The sequence below is a fragment of the Vidua macroura genome, chromosome 4 (assembly GCF_024509145.1).
Source record: "Vidua macroura isolate BioBank_ID:100142 chromosome 4, ASM2450914v1, whole genome shotgun sequence".
Lineage (NCBI taxonomy): Eukaryota > Metazoa > Chordata > Aves > Passeriformes > Viduidae > Vidua > Vidua macroura.
Window position 1 is genome coordinate 48,355,554 of NC_071574.1, and position 19,032 is coordinate 48,374,585.

Genomic DNA, 19,032 nt, shown 5'->3' on the forward strand with positions numbered 1-19,032 from the left:
GGCCTGACTTCTTCTCTCCATATTATTACAGGAGAACACAGCACAAGCACACCTGCTGTGCCACGAATGCAACACTGATAGAAAATATGCCCAGAAATGGGGTATCTCTGAGTATTTGCACAGGCAGGCCTGTGACTTGTTACTATCATTTCATGTGTTATAATTACATGTAAAAACTCTAGTGAAGATAGAAAAACACACAATATTAACAATAAAAGAAAAAAAAAAACCCACAACAGTAGATTTTTTACAAACAACAGGAGAGCACCATCTGTCTTCAGTGTGCTTTACAAGTAGTACAAACTTACCACTGAGATTTATGAAAATTCAGGAGTGATGATAGATTCTAAGTCTGTAGAAAGCTCTGTGTTACAAAGCTTTGTGTAAGCAAAGCACAGCTTTCTGCAAGCAAATTCCAATTGTGAACATCATAGACATTTACCTGGGAGTTACAGTATTTTCCACCTACCAAGCAAAGTTAGATTGGTCTCAAGCCTCATGGCAGATTCAAGCAGCAGGTCCTCCCTATTGTCAATGCTGGTTTCTGCTAAAAAACGATGATTTAACCACTCTGTATATTCTGCATCACTCATCACCTACACAGGGAGGGAAAACATAGGCATGTATCTATACTGGGTTTTCAACAGTGCATCAAAAGTGTTCTCATGGTTACTTCTGCTCTCCACGTCCCGAAGCTACAAGTGCAGCCCCTGGCAGGGCATTGCTGACATGCTCCAGGATGTCCATGGATTTAGTACAATGTTCAGAGTGTTAGATTACTTTGCCAGGCTACTCATTGGCACCCTACAGGCTCCTGGGGCTGCCTGACAGATTTCCATTTAGATGGAAGGCAGGCAGGGCAACGGGCACAGTGCACCCTCCCTACTGCTGCTCACCTGCAGCGCTGACACTGCAGCAGAACCACTGCACAGCTGGGGACAGCTCGATGGCTGCACAGCTACACAGCCTATGCTTTCACTTTGCACAAAGCTTTGTCAAGAGGCTTCTCACCCGTTTCAATCCCTATGGAATTTTACTTCCAAGCAGCTTTGAATTGAAAATGGAATCTCAAAACATCGCTTCAGTTGTGCATCCACAGCTTGTAACATTACAAACCGTTTGTGAAACCAAATAAAACAGATGTAACTTAATCTCTTTTTTGTGTCTGGAATTCTACCCAGGGTAAGAGTCATACAAGGAGACCTGCTTATGACTCCTAAAAAACATCTGGCTATTTGACAATCCCTATTTTAAAATTAGGATGTTAAGATGCTTGGCATCCTAAACTGACAGCAATGGCAATCTAACAGATGTCAGGAATTGATCTGGGTTTTCTTACAAATTCCTCCTAGAAGAAGATCAGGATAAAAAAATGTGGCAATAGAAGAATCTATTTAGAAGACGTAATGTTTGCTCTGTTGGTGATGCCACTGAGGCTGGTCACAGACTGCAAGCATTCTTCAAAATATATATTAAAAGAAATACCTTCTTAGCAATACAAAGAGTGCGCAGTCCTCTTCTGGCATAATCATCCAAATGCTGCTGAGTTCTCTCTTTAATCTTGTTTTCAATTTCAGAATTACTAGTATGTACTATCACACAAAAAGAAGAGAAAGTAAATTAAACATGCATGTTTAGGCTAAATTTAGCAGAAAATTTTGAAGGTCTAAATACATTCTTGAAGTAGCAAAACGTTGAAACTTATCATTAAAGAATGATAAGGGCAAGCAAAGAATTACAAGTTCTATAGATACCTTCAGATGCAGTTCTCAACAAATCCATCATGACTGAGTCTGCACCTTTTGTGTACACCACCACTTTGTTGGAGACTGGATGCCGAACCACCACTGACATCCTTTTCCGCAGTGAATCAAAAGGCAGGATATGCAAAAGCTGAAACGTTAAAGGCCCCAGACCTGCAAAGTCCACAGTTACTTGATCTGGAGTCCTAGACTGTAAAACACATTTATAAGCCCTAGCAGCATGAACCAAGGCAGCTTCGTCTGGACTCTCAGCTTCATAACTTAATTTTGGTATGGGAGATAATTCGATAGATGACACAGCATGGTTGGGTTCACCACCAGCAGCTACATTCACTAGATGTACTTCTCCAGGCACTTGAGAATTTGCTGGGCTGTCAGTATTGTGAGGTTCAGAAATCCTTTGAGCAGCTCCATCCAAAGTAGGTGAAGCCAGTTTCATTCTAAAAATAGACAGTTTTCTCACAAAACTACTGGGGCTTTCAGATGATGACTCCTTTACACTTGGAAGTGGGGAAGAACTTAGTCTCCAGACTGAAAATCTCTGGAACATTTGCCTGATTTCCTCAAGTGATTTAATAGGCATTCTACTCAGCGAAGAGAGTCTCATCTGGAACAGAATAGTTAGAGAAAATATTTATGCTAAATTCTCCCTATTTTATTATATTAAGGAAGGACACCTTACAAAGTAGGAATGTTTCATAATGAAAGTAGTATTTTAAAGTTTACCATGGGTTTGACTGTTTGTATTAAAGATGGCCAGCTCAAGTAAACATGAAAACATATAAGTACCTTAAACAGCCTCTATAACCTGTTTAAGTCCTTCAAGTTTAATTCAATACTCCATGCAATACTTCTTTTCAGAACTTTCAGTAATGAACAAAATATGACATTGTAACTATTTGAAGTTGTGGCAAATTGAACTAAACACTTTAATCCTTGTTCTGAATTAGCAAAATAGCATAAACCAACCCCTGCACACTAACTAGCTACAAGAACTGCTAAACATACAGTACCTTATCAACAGTTTTTAGTGTTTTAAATTAAAAGACAGTTCCCCTGTGATCAGTGTTACAAAATAACTGGCTTTCTGCTACTCAGAACAGCTAGGGAGGTAACAGCTTACAAAAATAAGGCATACAAGGCTGACATTCCTTTCTCACGGCTGGTGAGGATGTAAGAATGAGTTACCAGGAAGCACGTTCTCTTTTGCCACAGAAAAGCAAAAGGTAGGGACAACCCGTGGCTCAGTCCTCCACAGTTCCAGCAAGTTGTAATGTGCCTCCATTCAACATCATGGAAACAGAGACTATGAATGTCCTTTCATTGCCTCTTCCTATGACAACATTGAAATTTCCCATTGCCTTGAGTTCTTTCCTATTATCCCCTGATCATAAACCTCTTTCCACATTGCTCCTCCCAATCTACTTACTAGTGACCTGGAGATCTACCCTGCTGGCAAGTTATTCAGACATATTACTCTCAGAAAACCAAGATTCTCACCTGTATATTATTCTCCAGTCCATTTAAGGAATAGGTAACTATTGACAATGAACTCATCTGCCTCATCCACACACGGCTCTTTAGGCTGCCTACTACACACCTTCTGGGAATGTCTGGAAAAACACCAGGCTTATTTATACATAGGAGGTACTTCATACCCCACAGATATGTTTTGTGAATGTCTCCAGCTATGGTTGTAGGTTTACTGCCTAGATGGACACCAAAATCTAGTTCTGCACATGTCATTAGTTTTTTTTTTTTCCAAAAACAAAGTCAATGAATGTAAATCACCAGGTAATGAGGGAAAGAAATCAAAGCTGAACTTGGGAATTAACCTGCAACACAGTCAAAACTGGCAAAAAATGGAATTATGAAAATCCCACACTGAAAAAAACCCAAAAGATTTGGAAAAGAAAAGTACTATTTTTTTTAAAAAGTTAGGTTGTGTGCAATGAAAACAACAAGTGATCACTCCAAACTACTAAACCAGGGCAGACTAGCAAATGCACTGTTAATTCATGATAAGACAACTTTATGCCATACAGCAAATCAATTTTTCTTCTGACTAATATACATATAAAACTTCATCTTCCATACTTCTGTTGAATGTCTGTTTTAATAGTCAGGAAGAGGTAAGAGCATTCTCAGCTTCAATATTCTGCGAATCTTCAGCGACTATTCTTATTTTTCAGCCAACAATAACCTATTTGTGAAGGTAACCTGAGTGTTAATGTATTATTACAAGAAGTTATACCCATATCTAAAAGAACGCATAATTAGAAAATGGAAAAAATTACAAATTTAATCTCCAAATTTTTCTTGTAAAAGTTACAAATGGTCACAGAAACAAAAAGATTGAAGTCAGTTTATCAGTATTATTTTATTTCTTAGCTCATTACACTCCATTGTTTTAGAGTAATTCCCTTCTTCCTAATAGGACAAAAATGCAGAAGTGAAAAGGATAATGTTTAAAATTACAAAAATTTTTCTTTTTGTAATTGAACCAAAAGGAGATCAGCTACTTGCAAATATGGCCAAATAACCAAAAGCAAGGCCTTCTTACCTTCTGACGTGTCTGACTGGGACCTGAGACTACAACAGTATTACAGATTGCCAGAGCAAGAAAGAAGTCCATGATATACATTGTCTCCAAAGATAACTTGCTGCTAGCTTCTTCTGATTGCTGATAGGAATGAAAAGAAATTTGACTGAACTTCTCCAGCAGCTGTGTGTCTGGTACAACATCTGTTTCCTATTATGAAATGAACAAAAGCTTCCATCAGGTTATCAACTTAGTCTCTGGAGGTTAAATCAGTTACAGACGATCAAAGTGTAGAAGCTCATACAACTTCCCTCCTGTGCTGAGTTGTAATACCAGGAAACAGAGGAACTCTGGCATCTTTACTACCTTGTGCCAGTCCATTGAAAATGACAAACTTCCTGCCCAAAGAGGTAAACAATAAAGGCTTAGTTCATAGCCTTAGACACTTCAACAGAGATTAAGTTTGATGAATGGTATTTAGACACCTTCAGGTACAGAAGCAGAGTTTTTTCCTCACATAACTTCAAATAAGTAATGACCATATAGATATTTCCTATTAGAAACAAGAGAAAATGCTAGAAACCTCTTAAAATAAAAGGACAAACTGTGATTAAATTGGTAATTTCACTTGAAGCAATCATGGATGCAGAGCAGCAAGAGTCAAAGTATACATCTTCATGAATCAACATGTGTCTGTAATGTCAGTTGTAAATAGCATGCAACCAAGCCATCATGAGACCTCTGATTTTGGTGGAAGAGAGAAAGGATTTCTTAAATGACTACCAATCTGATCAAATAGGAGTATACCCTCATGAGTTAATTCAGAAATTTAGCATCAAACCCAACAGCTTCTACTTACAATGGGACTGCTGAAAGCCGTATGTCCTGAGTTGGAAATAGCACCTGCTTCATCTTGTCTTTTGAATGCAGAGTAACTACCAGACAACTGGGTCACAGACTTTCTGTTCAAAGGTTCACACACAGCTCTGCAGTTGTTCCCCTGACATTTTGAAGTAGGGGTTGAAGAGCCACACTGAAAATCAGCTGAATCCTCATCCTCTGAATCCATCTCTTGGTAAGATTCCAACCTCTTTGCTAAAGAAAGGGAAACAAAATTATTGTTCCATGAGCAAAAAGAAACCTGTCCAAAATATCGCCTGAAGTAAGGAATTAGTTATAGAGTTAAGAATAATCCACCATTTATGAAAAATTGAACCTGTAACAAGCCACCACACTGTCTTCTTGTTTGAGCAGCATTCTACTGGATTGAATCCAGAAGAGGGAACAAGAATGACCAGAGTTCTGCATAACATGAGTCACATAGATACAGTAAAATAAACTGGAGTTACACAACCTCCAGAAGGGCACATTGATGGGAGTCAAATGCATGTTCAAGTGAAGGGAAATTGCACAGAGATAGGAAATAGCCTGTTTTCTGTGAACACCGTGGCTGTCAGAAGACACAATGGCTCCGTATTGTGGCAAGATGGACTCAGGCTAGGTATCAACAAAACCTTGTCAGAGACGAGGGGACACATTAGAATGGAATGCCTGAGAAAGCAGTGAATAGGACTTTAGTGGAGGTTCTGAAGAAATAAAACAAAGAATTTCATAAAGAATAATAGCAACAATTCTGCTTTAGGCCAGAAAATGGGACCAGACTTCTGCTGAGTTTTCTAGGCATTATGTTATGATGGATCAGGATTGTATGTCAGGGGTTTCATAAATACAGCTGCTAGCAGGAACTCATTCAAACTCTGTCTATTGGACATCTCCTCACAAAAAGACACACATTTTCAGAATTTTTAATTGAAAAGCAAGTTTCAATAATCAAACTTTGTCTGGACATGTGTAACACCTTTGTGCCAGAGATATAAATGCTGTTGTGTTCCTCTCCACAAATCAATGGTGTAAAGAACCTCTGTAGCAAATGGAAACATTCCTATGCTATCATGTGCTTGATTAAGAACATATTCAAGTATTTGCACTAGAGTTCTGAGAGTGTTTGACCACATGCCAGAAGTTGAAATCTCTGGAAAGCACCGGAACTATGAACACTATTCAGCTTTCAAGTTTTACCTCTCACTGTGAAAACAGCATTCCATGAGCACACACCAGCACTTCAGTGCCTAAAATCCACATGGAAAAACTGTTCTGAGAGCTGTGTGTTGCCTATTTATTTCATTGAAATCTGAAGACAAGCAATGGCACACTAGCAAAAAACCAACTTCGGCATACATTGCAGACATGTCCAGCAACACCACTAATTGCCTATTTCTTTATTTCAGGTGGTACCAACTGCACAGAAAAGAAGTGAAAAGTGGGATATCATTCTGTTTTATGCAAACAGAAAACCTAACCACAGATAATCCCCAGGTCTGTTGCTCTAAATGAGATGGAAATAGGTTTATTATGTCATTTGTGAGTCTTGTATTTTCTACTGTCTTCTCTTTCTGCAACACAAATGAAAGAATCCTGTCACCCATCCTGCTATTCTGATGAGTGTACGGAAACAGAGAGACCAGAGCTTACACCTTGGCAGGCCATCTTCCTGATATCAACATGAAATTAGTAACATAGCTCTTCTAAAAAACAGGTAAGTGGGAACATAACAGACTGTGGCTCTCCACAACTACCAAATACAAAATCCCACATGAAGCACTGATACCTTTCACTGCAAAGCAGCAGCAATGACTTAGTATGTGTTTGTAGAGGCAGACTTGGGCAACACATGCCCATTCTGCTCTGCTTCCAGGCTGTGGAGAAGCTGCATGCTCTGTCTGAAGTAACATGTAGCATCTCTTACAACACCACACTGCTCTACTGCCATGGTCAAAGAAGCATACCTCACTTCAGACAGAACATCACCAGGGGCATCTCTTTGGAGGAATATACCAATCACAGGCATCCCTTTACCCTGGGAAATGCAGATACAAACACAGAAATATATGTTCAGATGAGGCAGCTTCTATGCAGAAGACTGTACCGTGTTGCACTGCAACTCTTACTATATGTAGTAAGAGCCTTGCAAACAGCAGCTCTATGCATCTAAACAAATATAAACCAGGGCTAAAAAACAGGACCTCCAATGTTCTTCAAACTGATTTTCAGGGCTCATATAATTTCTAATTTGTTAGGAAGAGATGCATGTTTACTTGCCAGGGAAAGACAGGGCACAGGAGGAAGCAATTATCCCCATAACCAACACACTAATAATGTTGGAAGATAACTTTATATGAACTACTAGCAGAAGCATGTGGAGGCATACTTTCCCTGGCACACTGAGACCCGAATAAGCCACAGCTGCATCACTCACACCACTTTTTGGTTTCTTTTCCGAAAGTTTACCTTGATTTAGGAAATGCTCTGAAAATATGTGCTTTTTATTTAAGTTGTTAATTCATAAAATATTTTTTCTCACTCTGCTGTTGTCATCCTTCCCAGTACAATTATGCAAAGCCAAAGAAGCATCTGGGAACCCTCATCATAACAATTCCAAAAAAATATGTGCAGAAATTGCTGTAAAATTTGTCTGTAAAATCCAGTCCTGTGACACAACAAAAGAAGGGCTGAACTGATTCATTGCTGTGGCCAGCAGAGTGTGCCTTTTGCTTGTAGTTGAGAGCAGTTGCATCCAGCAGCAAACACATCAAAACCACAAAAAGGGTTTACTACACAGCTGTGCCTCACATGTCCACCCATCATCAGCACCTAACCCTTGGTCTCATATGGAATATTTGATTGTCCACTAGCAAAAGAGCAAATGTCTGCAGACACTAGTACATACACACGATAAACTGTAATAAATTCTCCGTGCTTTTATATAATTAATACAATTAAATCATTCATGTCACTCTGCCCAATTTTTTCTTATGTCTGGAGTTGTATCTTCTCCCAGCTCCCAGAAGACTTCAAGTTGGCTCCCATGAAATACATATTGAAAGATCCTACACTTTTAGACAGTAAGACAGCAACTACTCATTAACACTGCTTCTTGACTTTTTGGCTAATAATAAGCAGCTGTGTAAGATCTAAGTAAGAATACAACAGTCATTTGCAATGAAGGTACTTACCTTCGCAGCATTAACACACACACAGACACACATCTGATTGACTTGTACCTTAAAATTACTGTTAAATAAGGTAATAATACTGTTAAGCATGTATTTAATTTGGGTTACTATATCCTCAAGAGCAGAACTATGTCAAAGTGGAGTTTTAACATATACTACATAAAGGTGGTACACTGTTAGGACAGTCAACAGAATGTTTAAACCTTAAAATGCTAGGTAAGCTTTGGCACTCTAGCTGAAGGAAAAAAAAAAAAAAAGAGGAAAGACTAGATGGGAAATTTTCCAGTGTTCTGGGTTCTGAATATTCTATGGTGAGAAACAAAACCAAGTAGGCATGACTTCTTCCATAACGAGTAAAGAATATTTAGTTCATGGTATTAAATATGTTGGAAAAATGATCCAGGTGAACAAAGGTTTAGTGTCTTACCATTTTCCTCATGGCAATACTCCCGTCCTGCAATGCTGCATCTCCGAAAAACCATCTTATTTTCAGTGAGGGTTCCAGTCTTGTCAGAGAAAATATACTGAATCTGGCCAAGGTCTTCAGCAATATTTAGTGCTCGACACTGAATACTTGAGTCTGTTTTCTCATGGTAAAAATCAATGTCATTCTGTATTAAATAAATTTGTCCCAGTTTGACAATTTCAATTGAAACATAGAGAGAAACAGGGATCAAGACCTACCGAAATAAAAAATAGGGATTAAATAAAACCAAAGTCTTTGGCCAGTTACAAACATGAAGTAGCTCTACGGAAGCTGAAGAGCTACTTCAAGGGTACAAATGAGATCAGAATATGACCATGTTCAAAGCAGACCAGTTACCTGTAATAAAATTATCATTGTCCAGAACATATAGAAGCCTGCTAATGTTGGAGGACTCGATTTCCCATCTGGCCCAGGGATGTTAAAAAAAGGTATTTCCGAATACCTACTTAACCAAATTCCATGACCTTGAAACAAGAACAAGATAAAGTCAATCAGTTTTATGTAAAGTGTATCACAGCTCAGGGTTATTGTGTTAGCTCTTATACTCTGCAGTTCTTGCTAAGCTTTTAAAATACAATTTTACATCTTGGGCTTTTTCCTAACAGGAGTCCCAAGTATCAGTCCCAAGTATCATGAATACCTTGCATGCCTTCTATCAACAGCATCTATTCAGCATATCTCAGAAATAAAGAATTATTAACTACACTTCACAAACAGTTTTTTCCCCTCCAAAAAAACCCTCTGGCAATTAATTTTGTTATCCTTGCGTGTCCAGGTTTTAGTCTACTAGTGAACACATCATCATGTCATCATTTTTAAGTGTAATCTGAAGTTTTATTAAACATATTTTTAACATATTTTAAACACCTTTATGATCTGTCATAAGAGTTAGTCTGCTTAGAGTTAGTCAAGCTAATAATTTAATAAATCCTTAAAATATCAAGTCAGTAAAACTTTAGTCACACTAGGTCTGTGTACATGCATCTCATGTTACCTGAAAAATCCTAAGGGAAAGTTTTGAAGAACAGTTAGTAAGAAAAAAGATAAATCGAATTGAGAAACAGGCTCCAGACCCAAAAACTCGCATCAGTAACATACTTTTTAACCACACTCCAGATCAAACATGACAACATGAACTTAAACCTCACAGAATTCCCAGCTTTCAGGAAATTACATATGGATGAAGACTGACAAAATCAATCAGCCCCAAAATAAAACACTAACCATTGTAGGCTGAAAGAGGAAAATAGCAAGAATCTGAGCGATTCTCACTTACCTATTGCACCAGTTAAACACATCAAAAGTAGAAGCAGAACACACCAAAGAATATCAGTGTTCACTTTTCTTTCCAATTTACTGCGCTTGTAATGAGGGCCGCTGTTATTCAGCATAGCTTTGGTTTCATGACCTGCAACCAAAAAGGTGGTTGAAACTCTCTAAGAACAGGTACCACAACTGCAAGTGCTTTATATTTGAAGGCTTTAGTAAACAGAATATTTCTATTAACTAATATTTGAACAGCCATTACAAATATGAACAAATTATATTCTCCTACAATACATGAATTTTGTCCTAAAGAAAACTGAACAAGTTAAATCAAAATCTGTCATGTATACATTAACTTTTATTAGCTTACATTAACTGTCACTAATATTCTTTCCTATAGAAATAACATCATTCTTCCATAGTATTTCTACAATTTTCTACAAAATCCTACACCTCTGTTACAACTATCTGGCTGTATACATCATATCGATTAGTGTAAAAACTTCTGTCCTTTCTACAAATTGTAGAGCACAACTAGAACAGCACTAGCTTCAGTTTTCATTAAGAAAAAAGTCCTAAGCAAGTCATGCATTTCCATGTCCATTTCAAAATCTCAGTTTACCACTGCAACTAACAAGTTGAGGATGACGACCTGTTCACACACAACAGATCTGCCCTTCCAGGAATAATCAGGGGTATCAGTTTTTACCGTGAAAACAGAAACAAACTTAACCCAGATATTCATTCTTAACATTTCTAGCTAAGGCTGCCTTCTGAGGGATTCAAGCTTTTACTCTCCCAATTCCCCTTTGTACAATACTGTTTCTTAGGGCATACAACTATCTTGTTTGCAAGGCAGTCTGTGAAAGCCAGGGCAGTTCACTAACCTGCATATACCACTATGCCTACCACAGCTTCTGTGTTTCTTACTGTGCATCCTCGGAGCAGTAAGTTTTCCTTGCTGAGACCCACTCGATCCATGTTTGAATGCTCACTGCAAAAAAAAAACCACCTCATGTCAGCTGAAGGAATCCAGCAATTACCAACCAGGCTTTGCAAAACCATTAGCAACAGATTTCCCAAAGAAGTTGCAAATCACTGACTGCCATCCTGACACGTCTGATCGGACTTCTCAAATGAATGAAGTAACATGAAAGCAGATCACCCTTGAAAATCCGAGCACGTGGGCACTCCATTACAATTTTATTTTGCATTTATAAGCTGGGCATTTGTCATCTGGCATATGACAAGCAGGCAACACCACTGAAAAGAGATCCATGACAAATACTGGAAATCTGAAACCCTATCCTATTCGGATTATCAGCATCAAAAAATATTTGAAAAGAATATAAAATCTCATCGTAAATATACTGTGAGCACCGTCACTCCTGTGGAATACTTCCAGTGCAGCTAGGCCCACTCTCTGTCAAGATGCTTCCTCAGAGACTAAGATTTATATGTATTTATTTTTTATTCTCAAATATCTAATGTATCAGTTTGCAAAGAGAAAAATAAAGACATTCTAACTCTCAAAACCTGAAAACAGGTCACCCCATAAAACAGTATTTTGTTTTCCTATTATCTGTGGAAAGCCATAAACCTGTAAGTATCACAGAATCATAGAATGGCTGGGGTTGGAAGGGACCTTAATGACCATCTAGTCCCTTAAGGTCCCTTCCAACCTTAACCACAAAGAAAATCCGTAACATAAACCCAACCTGAAGAAAAGACAGAGAGAGGCACACTGGTCAAATGGAGTGTGATCAACTGACAAGGTTATACAAAACAAATCAGAGTATGAAAGGAAGCCAGTCCTTCTGATTTCCAATTCTAAGCAATGCAGCTTGCAGTCAGGCCGTGGTCCAGACCAAATACTATAGACACTATATGTTATGAAGAGGAGATTTAAAACAGCTATTTCAAGTATGAAGTTTGCAAAACAGCCTGAACTAAGATGTTGAAAATATTTAATACAAAATAAAGAGCATCAGTGCCCCATCTGCTGCTCAGAAAACCCTTCTGGAGTTCTGTCTGTTGCCCTGCACTCAGAAGCGCAGTGGTGCAAACTGACCTCTATCCATACCATTATTTCTTAAAGCAAACATTACAAAATCTCCTAAAATTAGTAAGAATGCCAAAGCAAATGATAATAGTTGAAAGAGACACCAAGAGCCACGTACTCACACAAAGCCTCGGAAACAACTGAGGTCATTGTTAGGACTTTCACACTCAATTCTACTGGAAAATTCTTCTGGATCAATTTCAGAGACCTAAAGCCAAGGGAAGGGAAAAAAAAAACCCAGAAAACTCAGACAAAGTGTAGAACTTAAAAACATTGTAAATTTAGAGGTTCAGATACTAATATCTAACAATTTAGCCTCTAAACTGTAGGTTGCTGCTTGTGCTGATGGTCTCCTACCCAGGATAAATCAGATTTACACACCACAGGACTTCCTAGTAAATATTAGACACTGCCAAGTATCATTTCAATTGCTGATATTTTGAGAAGACAGGAAAAGAAAAAAATGGGTAGAAGGATGAAGAAGAAGAAAAAAAATGCAGAAGCAGTAAGAACATCTGAACGGCAGAGATTTCCCATAGATTTTTTTCATTATATGATAATGAAAAATCAAAAAGAATAGACACTGTCTTCGCTGCAAGCAGAATTTCTTGCAAACAGACTTTTTTTTCCCCAATACCATGACCAGGATGGCTTCCGTGCTAACACAAAGCAAGCAGGTAGAACTTTGCAATGATGTTTGATACTTACAAGTACCAAAGAAAGGGCTAGGGCTGTTATCAAAGACCAGAACTACATATTGCAAACATATTGCCTTCAGTGAAAAGTCAATTGAAACAAATCTCCTGTATTAATAAGAATGAAACATGACAAGAAGTAAGAGAAAAGCCAAAAGGCCTCATCTTTGGAATTACCTGCTATTGTGACTTAATTTTAATTAATGGCATATGCTTCTAGTCTCTAGTATAACACAGGCTTGCGTTTGGTATAACTGAGTCATTTCCAAGCTGAATACCTGCCACTAACTCTTTGGAAAGTCATTTGTCCTACTCTTTAAACAAAAACCCAATGACCAATTTAAGATTTCAGACTCCCAAGCAAAATTCTCTAACTCACAGGTGATACCGAGTAAATCTTTGACATAATTACGTCTTTACACATAAAGACGTAATTACATTACTAAGTCCCTGAGAAGGCTGTACTCCCCATCAGCTGGATGACTTCACACTGGCAGGACAGCAACTGTGAGCTTAAAACACAATCCTGTAAGTAGAATTTGAAACTCAGAAGACATCATATTGTTTAAGTACTTTGTTAGCTTGATTAAAATACTTTTTTTGCTATGTTTTGCTGTATTGATTTTCTGCACTGTATTAACCCGAAGTCAATATGAACACAGCCTTTGACACGCAGATACATTCAGTCTCCTTGCAAATTTAGTTAACTGTGAAAGACCTGTTAACTGACCCTTCTCATGTTGATTTACATTGGAGGTATAACATTTCTGTAAGATGTTACAGACAGAAGACTTGACTGATGCTTTGCAAGGATTTTGCACTGTACACTGATTACCCAAATAAGAGCTACTCTCAAAGTGATATAGCCAAAGCAGTGAATTATTTCTTCTACTGTCTGGAAACATCGAAATATCTATTGCTGGTGGAGCTTCTTGTAATATACCTTCAAAGAGCAAGTACTGAAACTCTGGGTGTAATCTATAGTGGACACAGCTATCTACATTCTGCCAGCATAAAACAGAAGTTACAAAAACTATGTCCAAAAGCAGGTGTCTTGATATGGACACTCAGATCTTCCTGGACTATAAGTTTATTTTCTGTATTTTTTCATTATAACTGTAATTTTGGCAAAGCAAATACTGAGAGTAGAAGCCTTTGTTATTTCTTGAGAAGTTGTTATTTCTTGAGAAGTTTTCCTATGTTTCCTGGCACAAAAGAGAAGATTTAAATTTTGGCAAAATTAGGATTGCTTGGATTTTGTGTAAAGGTCCCTAAAGAAGGGAGACAATAAAGATGGAAACTGAGTAAGGGAGCTGGGAATGACAGGCCCTGCATCAGACACTCACCAAAACGGGGAGATGCAGATTCCCAGGGCCAAGCCCACTCACTTTGGCTGTGCTGTGCACATACACCATTTGATAATATAGCATGGGAATGGAGTGGGTGTACGGCTAAGGTGGAAGAGGAGAGCTAGGAATGCCTTTGATCAGCTTGGCTGAGGCTTCCCAGAAGAAAAGAACAGCACTTTCCACTAGGTTTGAGGATGCTGCAGCCAGGCCTGGATTCAGTCACTGACCATGCAGGCTGAGAGGGAACCAACTGGTGCAGTTCTTTGCTATCTCTTATAATCTAATAGGAAATATTCACTGTTCACAGTGTTTTAGTGCTAATGGCATATTAGCTTCTCAACCCCCATGAACCTGTGCATGGTTCAGCTAACCACAGGAGGGGTAGACGGAAAAGGAGATTAAGCCCTTCCTCAGAGGAAGCAACATTTGAGTGTCTTGAAAGCAGCAGAGTAATGTCACTTTGTTCACAAAATAGTTCATCATCCTCAGGAAGTCTGTTTTGTGTATTTCTCTCTGAATGCCAAGTTGGTTGGAGACAGTGTTCTATGTCTCATTACCCACTGCTATTTAAGAAGCCTCAAGTTACTTTCCCCATTTCTTTTCTGTTGTCATTTAAGCATTGAAAAAAATAATACAAAAATCACTATGAGAGTTTCAGCTCCTGCCTCTTGCTTTCATTTTGCCTTGCATTCTCTTAAAGGAATCCCATGTGCATGAACAGGTACCCCATTGATAAACTTTTTCATCATGTTTCTACTTGCTTAGTCACAAAGGAGCAGGACTAAACAACCTTGGAAATAGATTAAGACTCTGTAGTTCTTGTCTTCATACGTTCTTTAATTTGGTGTTGTTTATTCCTTTTCTTCTGAGGTTAAAAAGTGGGAGAGGTCAGGCAGTCAACCCCTTACACAGCACTGCCAGTTTTACTCAGCCTGAGTTTATAAGGACAAATTCCCAGGCTGGAGCTCAGCTGGAAGTGCACTCGAGGTCTGTAAAACAAACCATGGCTGTACAGTCAGAAACCAAGCAATCCTGACAAGAAGATTCTACAAGAACTATAAATATTTTTTTCATATTTGATGACAAAAATGAACAGTCTTGAATGGTGAAGGAATTGACACTTTTTTGGACACCATGACTCTTCCTAGAATATTGGTAAATTTTTCAGAAAATAAATAAATCAGTCTCTTTCTTGAGTGGAACTCAAAGCCGACCTTGGCAGCAGGAGCTGGTATGAGAATTGGGCCACCTCAGTATCCTGTAAGCCTGAAGAACCATTGGAATTTTGCTTTGTGTAATAATATGTTTATAAAAAAGGATCAAACAGTCCTTCCTGTCTCACTGTTTTAAGATTAAATCAAAAAATAAAAATAAAAATAGAAGTAAAAATAGAAGTAAGCATGTGACTGCTAGGGGATAAGAAACAGCCTTGTTCATGGATGGCACATCAAGCCTTTGGCATTACCACACCCACTAAGTAACGGCACTTAGAGACAACTTCTCCTCACTTCCTCACCACTGCTATAAATTCAGAGGCAGTTCAGGGAATCTTATCTCCAGATGACTAAACAGTCTGTTTTTATGGACAACACTGAAGCTCCCTGCTGTTATTTTAAGCATGGTGTTTCAGCAGGAGAACTGAAGACTACAGAAACGTCAGGATTCTTTAATCTTTTAATATTGCCCTTTTTGTGACAGCCTCCAGCATTCTGGCTGTTAGGCACAATATTAAAATATTATATGGGAGTAACAAAGCATTTGCAATGTGAAGAAAGGGTGAAAAACATAGTATCTGCTCTCTAGGTCTTTATATAGCACAGAAATCCCTTCTAAAAAACTCAAATTTCCCACCTATGACATGTTATGCACCGTAAGTAACTACTTGAGGTTTACCTGAATTGTTAATTTTGCTGGTTTTCATCACTTGAAATAGATCTGTCTTTCTCTGGGCTGTGTGAACATGCAAGGATTTGTTCCAAAACCACTCAACAAATTAGAACTGTGTTACCTAGTACCTTGATTTTCAGATGGGGATTACTGAGCTACCATGAATTAGGTAATCTAGAGGGCTAAGGGTTTTTTTAGTTCACCACCTGAGATGTCAGCTTTCTTATACCACTAGAAAAGCACAATTTTCACCTGCTCGGAATATCCTCTCACCACCTGTCTCTGCTTTAGATTGGTTTCTCCATCAAGGCCTGCAGTTTCAATGTAACAGATCCCATCTGGGTCACTAGAATATAACAGCACAATGTCAGCAGGAATGATTTCATTACGTGAAAGCCGGACGAAGTCCCCAACATTGACATTTTTCCAGCACTCATCTATGTATTTCTTCTCTTTCCTGGAATACACAGAAGAACAGTGATTTTTTACAAATGCATAAGCTGAAAGTGAGAAAAACTTACAGATGCTATTTGTGATGGCTCCTACAACATATCAAAAGTGACATTTTCCAAAATACTCATTTTCCCACATGGAAACAGAGCATGCAAGAAAGAAAGAAAAAAAAACATTCACTGTGCTTCATTTTTTTTTACATCTTGGAATATCCTTTTATGACAGGTATAAAAGAAAAATAATTATGTGGGCAGCACTGATATATACTTAGGGAAGTTTTCTGATGGTTAATTTAGATTATGATGCATTCCTGTCCTTTTATCATCCATGATAATAACTGCCTAGCAGACTCACTACTAGCAGACCCCCTGCCTGACTTGCACCCACCGTGTGTAACACTGCAGTCCTGCACGGTGGAATATAGATGGTACCACTCATACTGAACTGTGTGATGCACTCACGTAGAAAACTATCTTGTTCTCTCTGGGGAAATGGTATTGCACTATGAGTACAACATGATGCCATTAATGAGTGATAAACTAGCAGCCGTTCAATTTCCATTAAGCCATTTTAGAAGAATTAAAAATACACCTTTCAAAACAAATGCTATGTACAACAACGTTTAACTAGTCGAAGTACCTTGGTTAATACCATACAAACACATCCATGAACTCATTTGCCTCAAAGCAAATTTTTTTTTTGCAGATTTTACACTAATATGATAACCATTATGATAACCATTTAAGAAAACTGGTGATCGAGTCACAATTAGTCCGAGTGAACAGATCTAAATAGCCCTGATTTGAGCAGGGGGTTGAGACTAAATCACTTTCAGAGACCTTTTCCAAATTACATCATTTTATGCTTCTATAAGTATCCAGAAGGTAAGCAAAAGTTATCATCAACTCTTTCATGCAATGGTCACAATCTAATAATAACAATAAACCACTAACATTCTTGTCTCTTACCTGCTATATACCTTGGTTACTAAGTTGTTTATCTGTTTATCCATTTTGTACCTTGAGTAATCTTCTAGACCATCTTTCACTGCAATAATTGTCAGAACCCCTATCAGAGGTAGCATTGTAATTTCTTTTTGGAAAGCTTCAACCAGAGGAACCCAATTTAGGACAACCAGAAATAGGAAATATAAATTGGCAACTCTGAAACAAAGAGAAAATACAGGATTTAACTGTGCTAGCAGGCAATGATCCTTATTTCCCCACTCCATGCCATATAGACATTTAAATTATCAGTGATTTATCTTTTCTTCACCTGCAATTAAAGGAATAACTATCCAGAACTCTGTTTTCACTCTCCAGTCAATAAATTACTTAGCAACACAGTTGCTTAACACACATGATCAGGTAATGCAGAAACCGAGAAATCTCCTGTATTTTCAAAACTGTCCTCCAGGCACATGTTTTCCACAGTGAGACACTGGTGAATTTTGCACTCTCAAATTTCCAGGTCTTTAAATTTAATTTTATCATCTCTTAGGGAAGATGACATCTTTTAAAAAGGAAGCTATCCTGTAACCTCCTTGTGCAGCTTGACAGATCCGCAGTTCTCCAAGCACAAGGAAGATTAAAAGAATTGGCAAGACAGAAAGACATGAGGGAAAGGGAAAAAGACATTTGCAGGAAATAAGCTGAAAATCCCACTGTCGATTGGTGTGTGGCAGTGCTCCAAGAACAAGGAATAGTTCAATAGTCCAAAGAACAGAATAAGCAGAAAGTACATAAGCTAAGGAGAAAAGGATTAGGTCAACAATTATGATGCTCAAGAAACTTTGGCCATATAACATGTATCTTTTCAGAAGTGATAGGTCAGCTTGAGGAATAATTTTTCATTATATAGTAGCACACACAAATGTTTAAATAGAAGGATTCAGCTTCAGAAGAATTACCACAATCAAAAAGGAGTTCCTTACCTATGAAATTGTTCAAATAAATTCCGTGGTAAAAAAGTCAATAAAGTATACCTAGTAGTCCGTATTTTGTTGTTCATGTACAGTTTTGATACTTTTTCATACTCTTCTTTAAAATGTCCCAAACAGGGTATTACTGTCCTATGTTTGCCAGTAGTTTTTGGTGATTGATAGCACTTGCTACTTGAATTGTTGCTGCTGCATTCTCTGACCTCTGTTGGTATCAGTCGCTGCCACCGGTATCGGGCCCAGCGGATGGGATCTGCCATTGCACCTGAAACACTTTATAGTCCAAGGAGTGTCATTTCTCTAGAAACATTTGAAAATACAGCACGTTACACAACAATTCTGTAAAGCCTTTCAACAAGAAGTCACAGCTACAGTTTTGAATAAGCCTTGGGAAAAAAGTAATTTTCATAATGAATCCAACCCAGACTGTTAATAGGTTATGTGAGGTCAGGACCTTCTGCTTCAAAGACTGAATTTATCTGAATTTCATCAAACCTTTCAGGATTCTATAATTTG

At 38.1% G+C, this 19,032-nt stretch overlaps 1 protein-coding gene across 1 annotated transcript in view; it reads right to left on the bottom strand.

The window, feature by feature from the left end:
* ATP10D (ATPase phospholipid transporting 10D (putative)) overlaps nucleotides 1-18,776 on the bottom strand; it is a 31,064-nt gene extending 12,288 nt beyond the window's left edge. Inside the window, exons 1-13 of the mRNA XM_053976676.1 lie at nucleotides 18,511-18,776; nucleotides 17,546-17,740; nucleotides 16,377-16,581; nucleotides 12,316-12,401; nucleotides 11,019-11,125; nucleotides 10,142-10,273; nucleotides 9,202-9,329; nucleotides 8,806-9,058; nucleotides 5,165-5,400; nucleotides 4,327-4,515; nucleotides 1,755-2,370; nucleotides 1,486-1,592; nucleotides 470-596 (exon numbers count right to left, since the gene is read on the bottom strand). Coding sequence (XP_053832651.1) covers nucleotides 470-596; nucleotides 1,486-1,592; nucleotides 1,755-2,370; nucleotides 4,327-4,515; nucleotides 5,165-5,400; nucleotides 8,806-9,058; nucleotides 9,202-9,329; nucleotides 10,142-10,273; nucleotides 11,019-11,125; nucleotides 12,316-12,401; nucleotides 16,377-16,581; nucleotides 17,546-17,740; nucleotides 18,511-18,776 — 2,647 coding nt within the window. The remainder of the gene's footprint in view (nucleotides 1-469; nucleotides 597-1,485; nucleotides 1,593-1,754; nucleotides 2,371-4,326; nucleotides 4,516-5,164; nucleotides 5,401-8,805; nucleotides 9,059-9,201; nucleotides 9,330-10,141; nucleotides 10,274-11,018; nucleotides 11,126-12,315; nucleotides 12,402-16,376; nucleotides 16,582-17,545; nucleotides 17,741-18,510) is intronic.
* Between the last annotated feature and the right edge of the window lie 256 nt (nucleotides 18,777-19,032).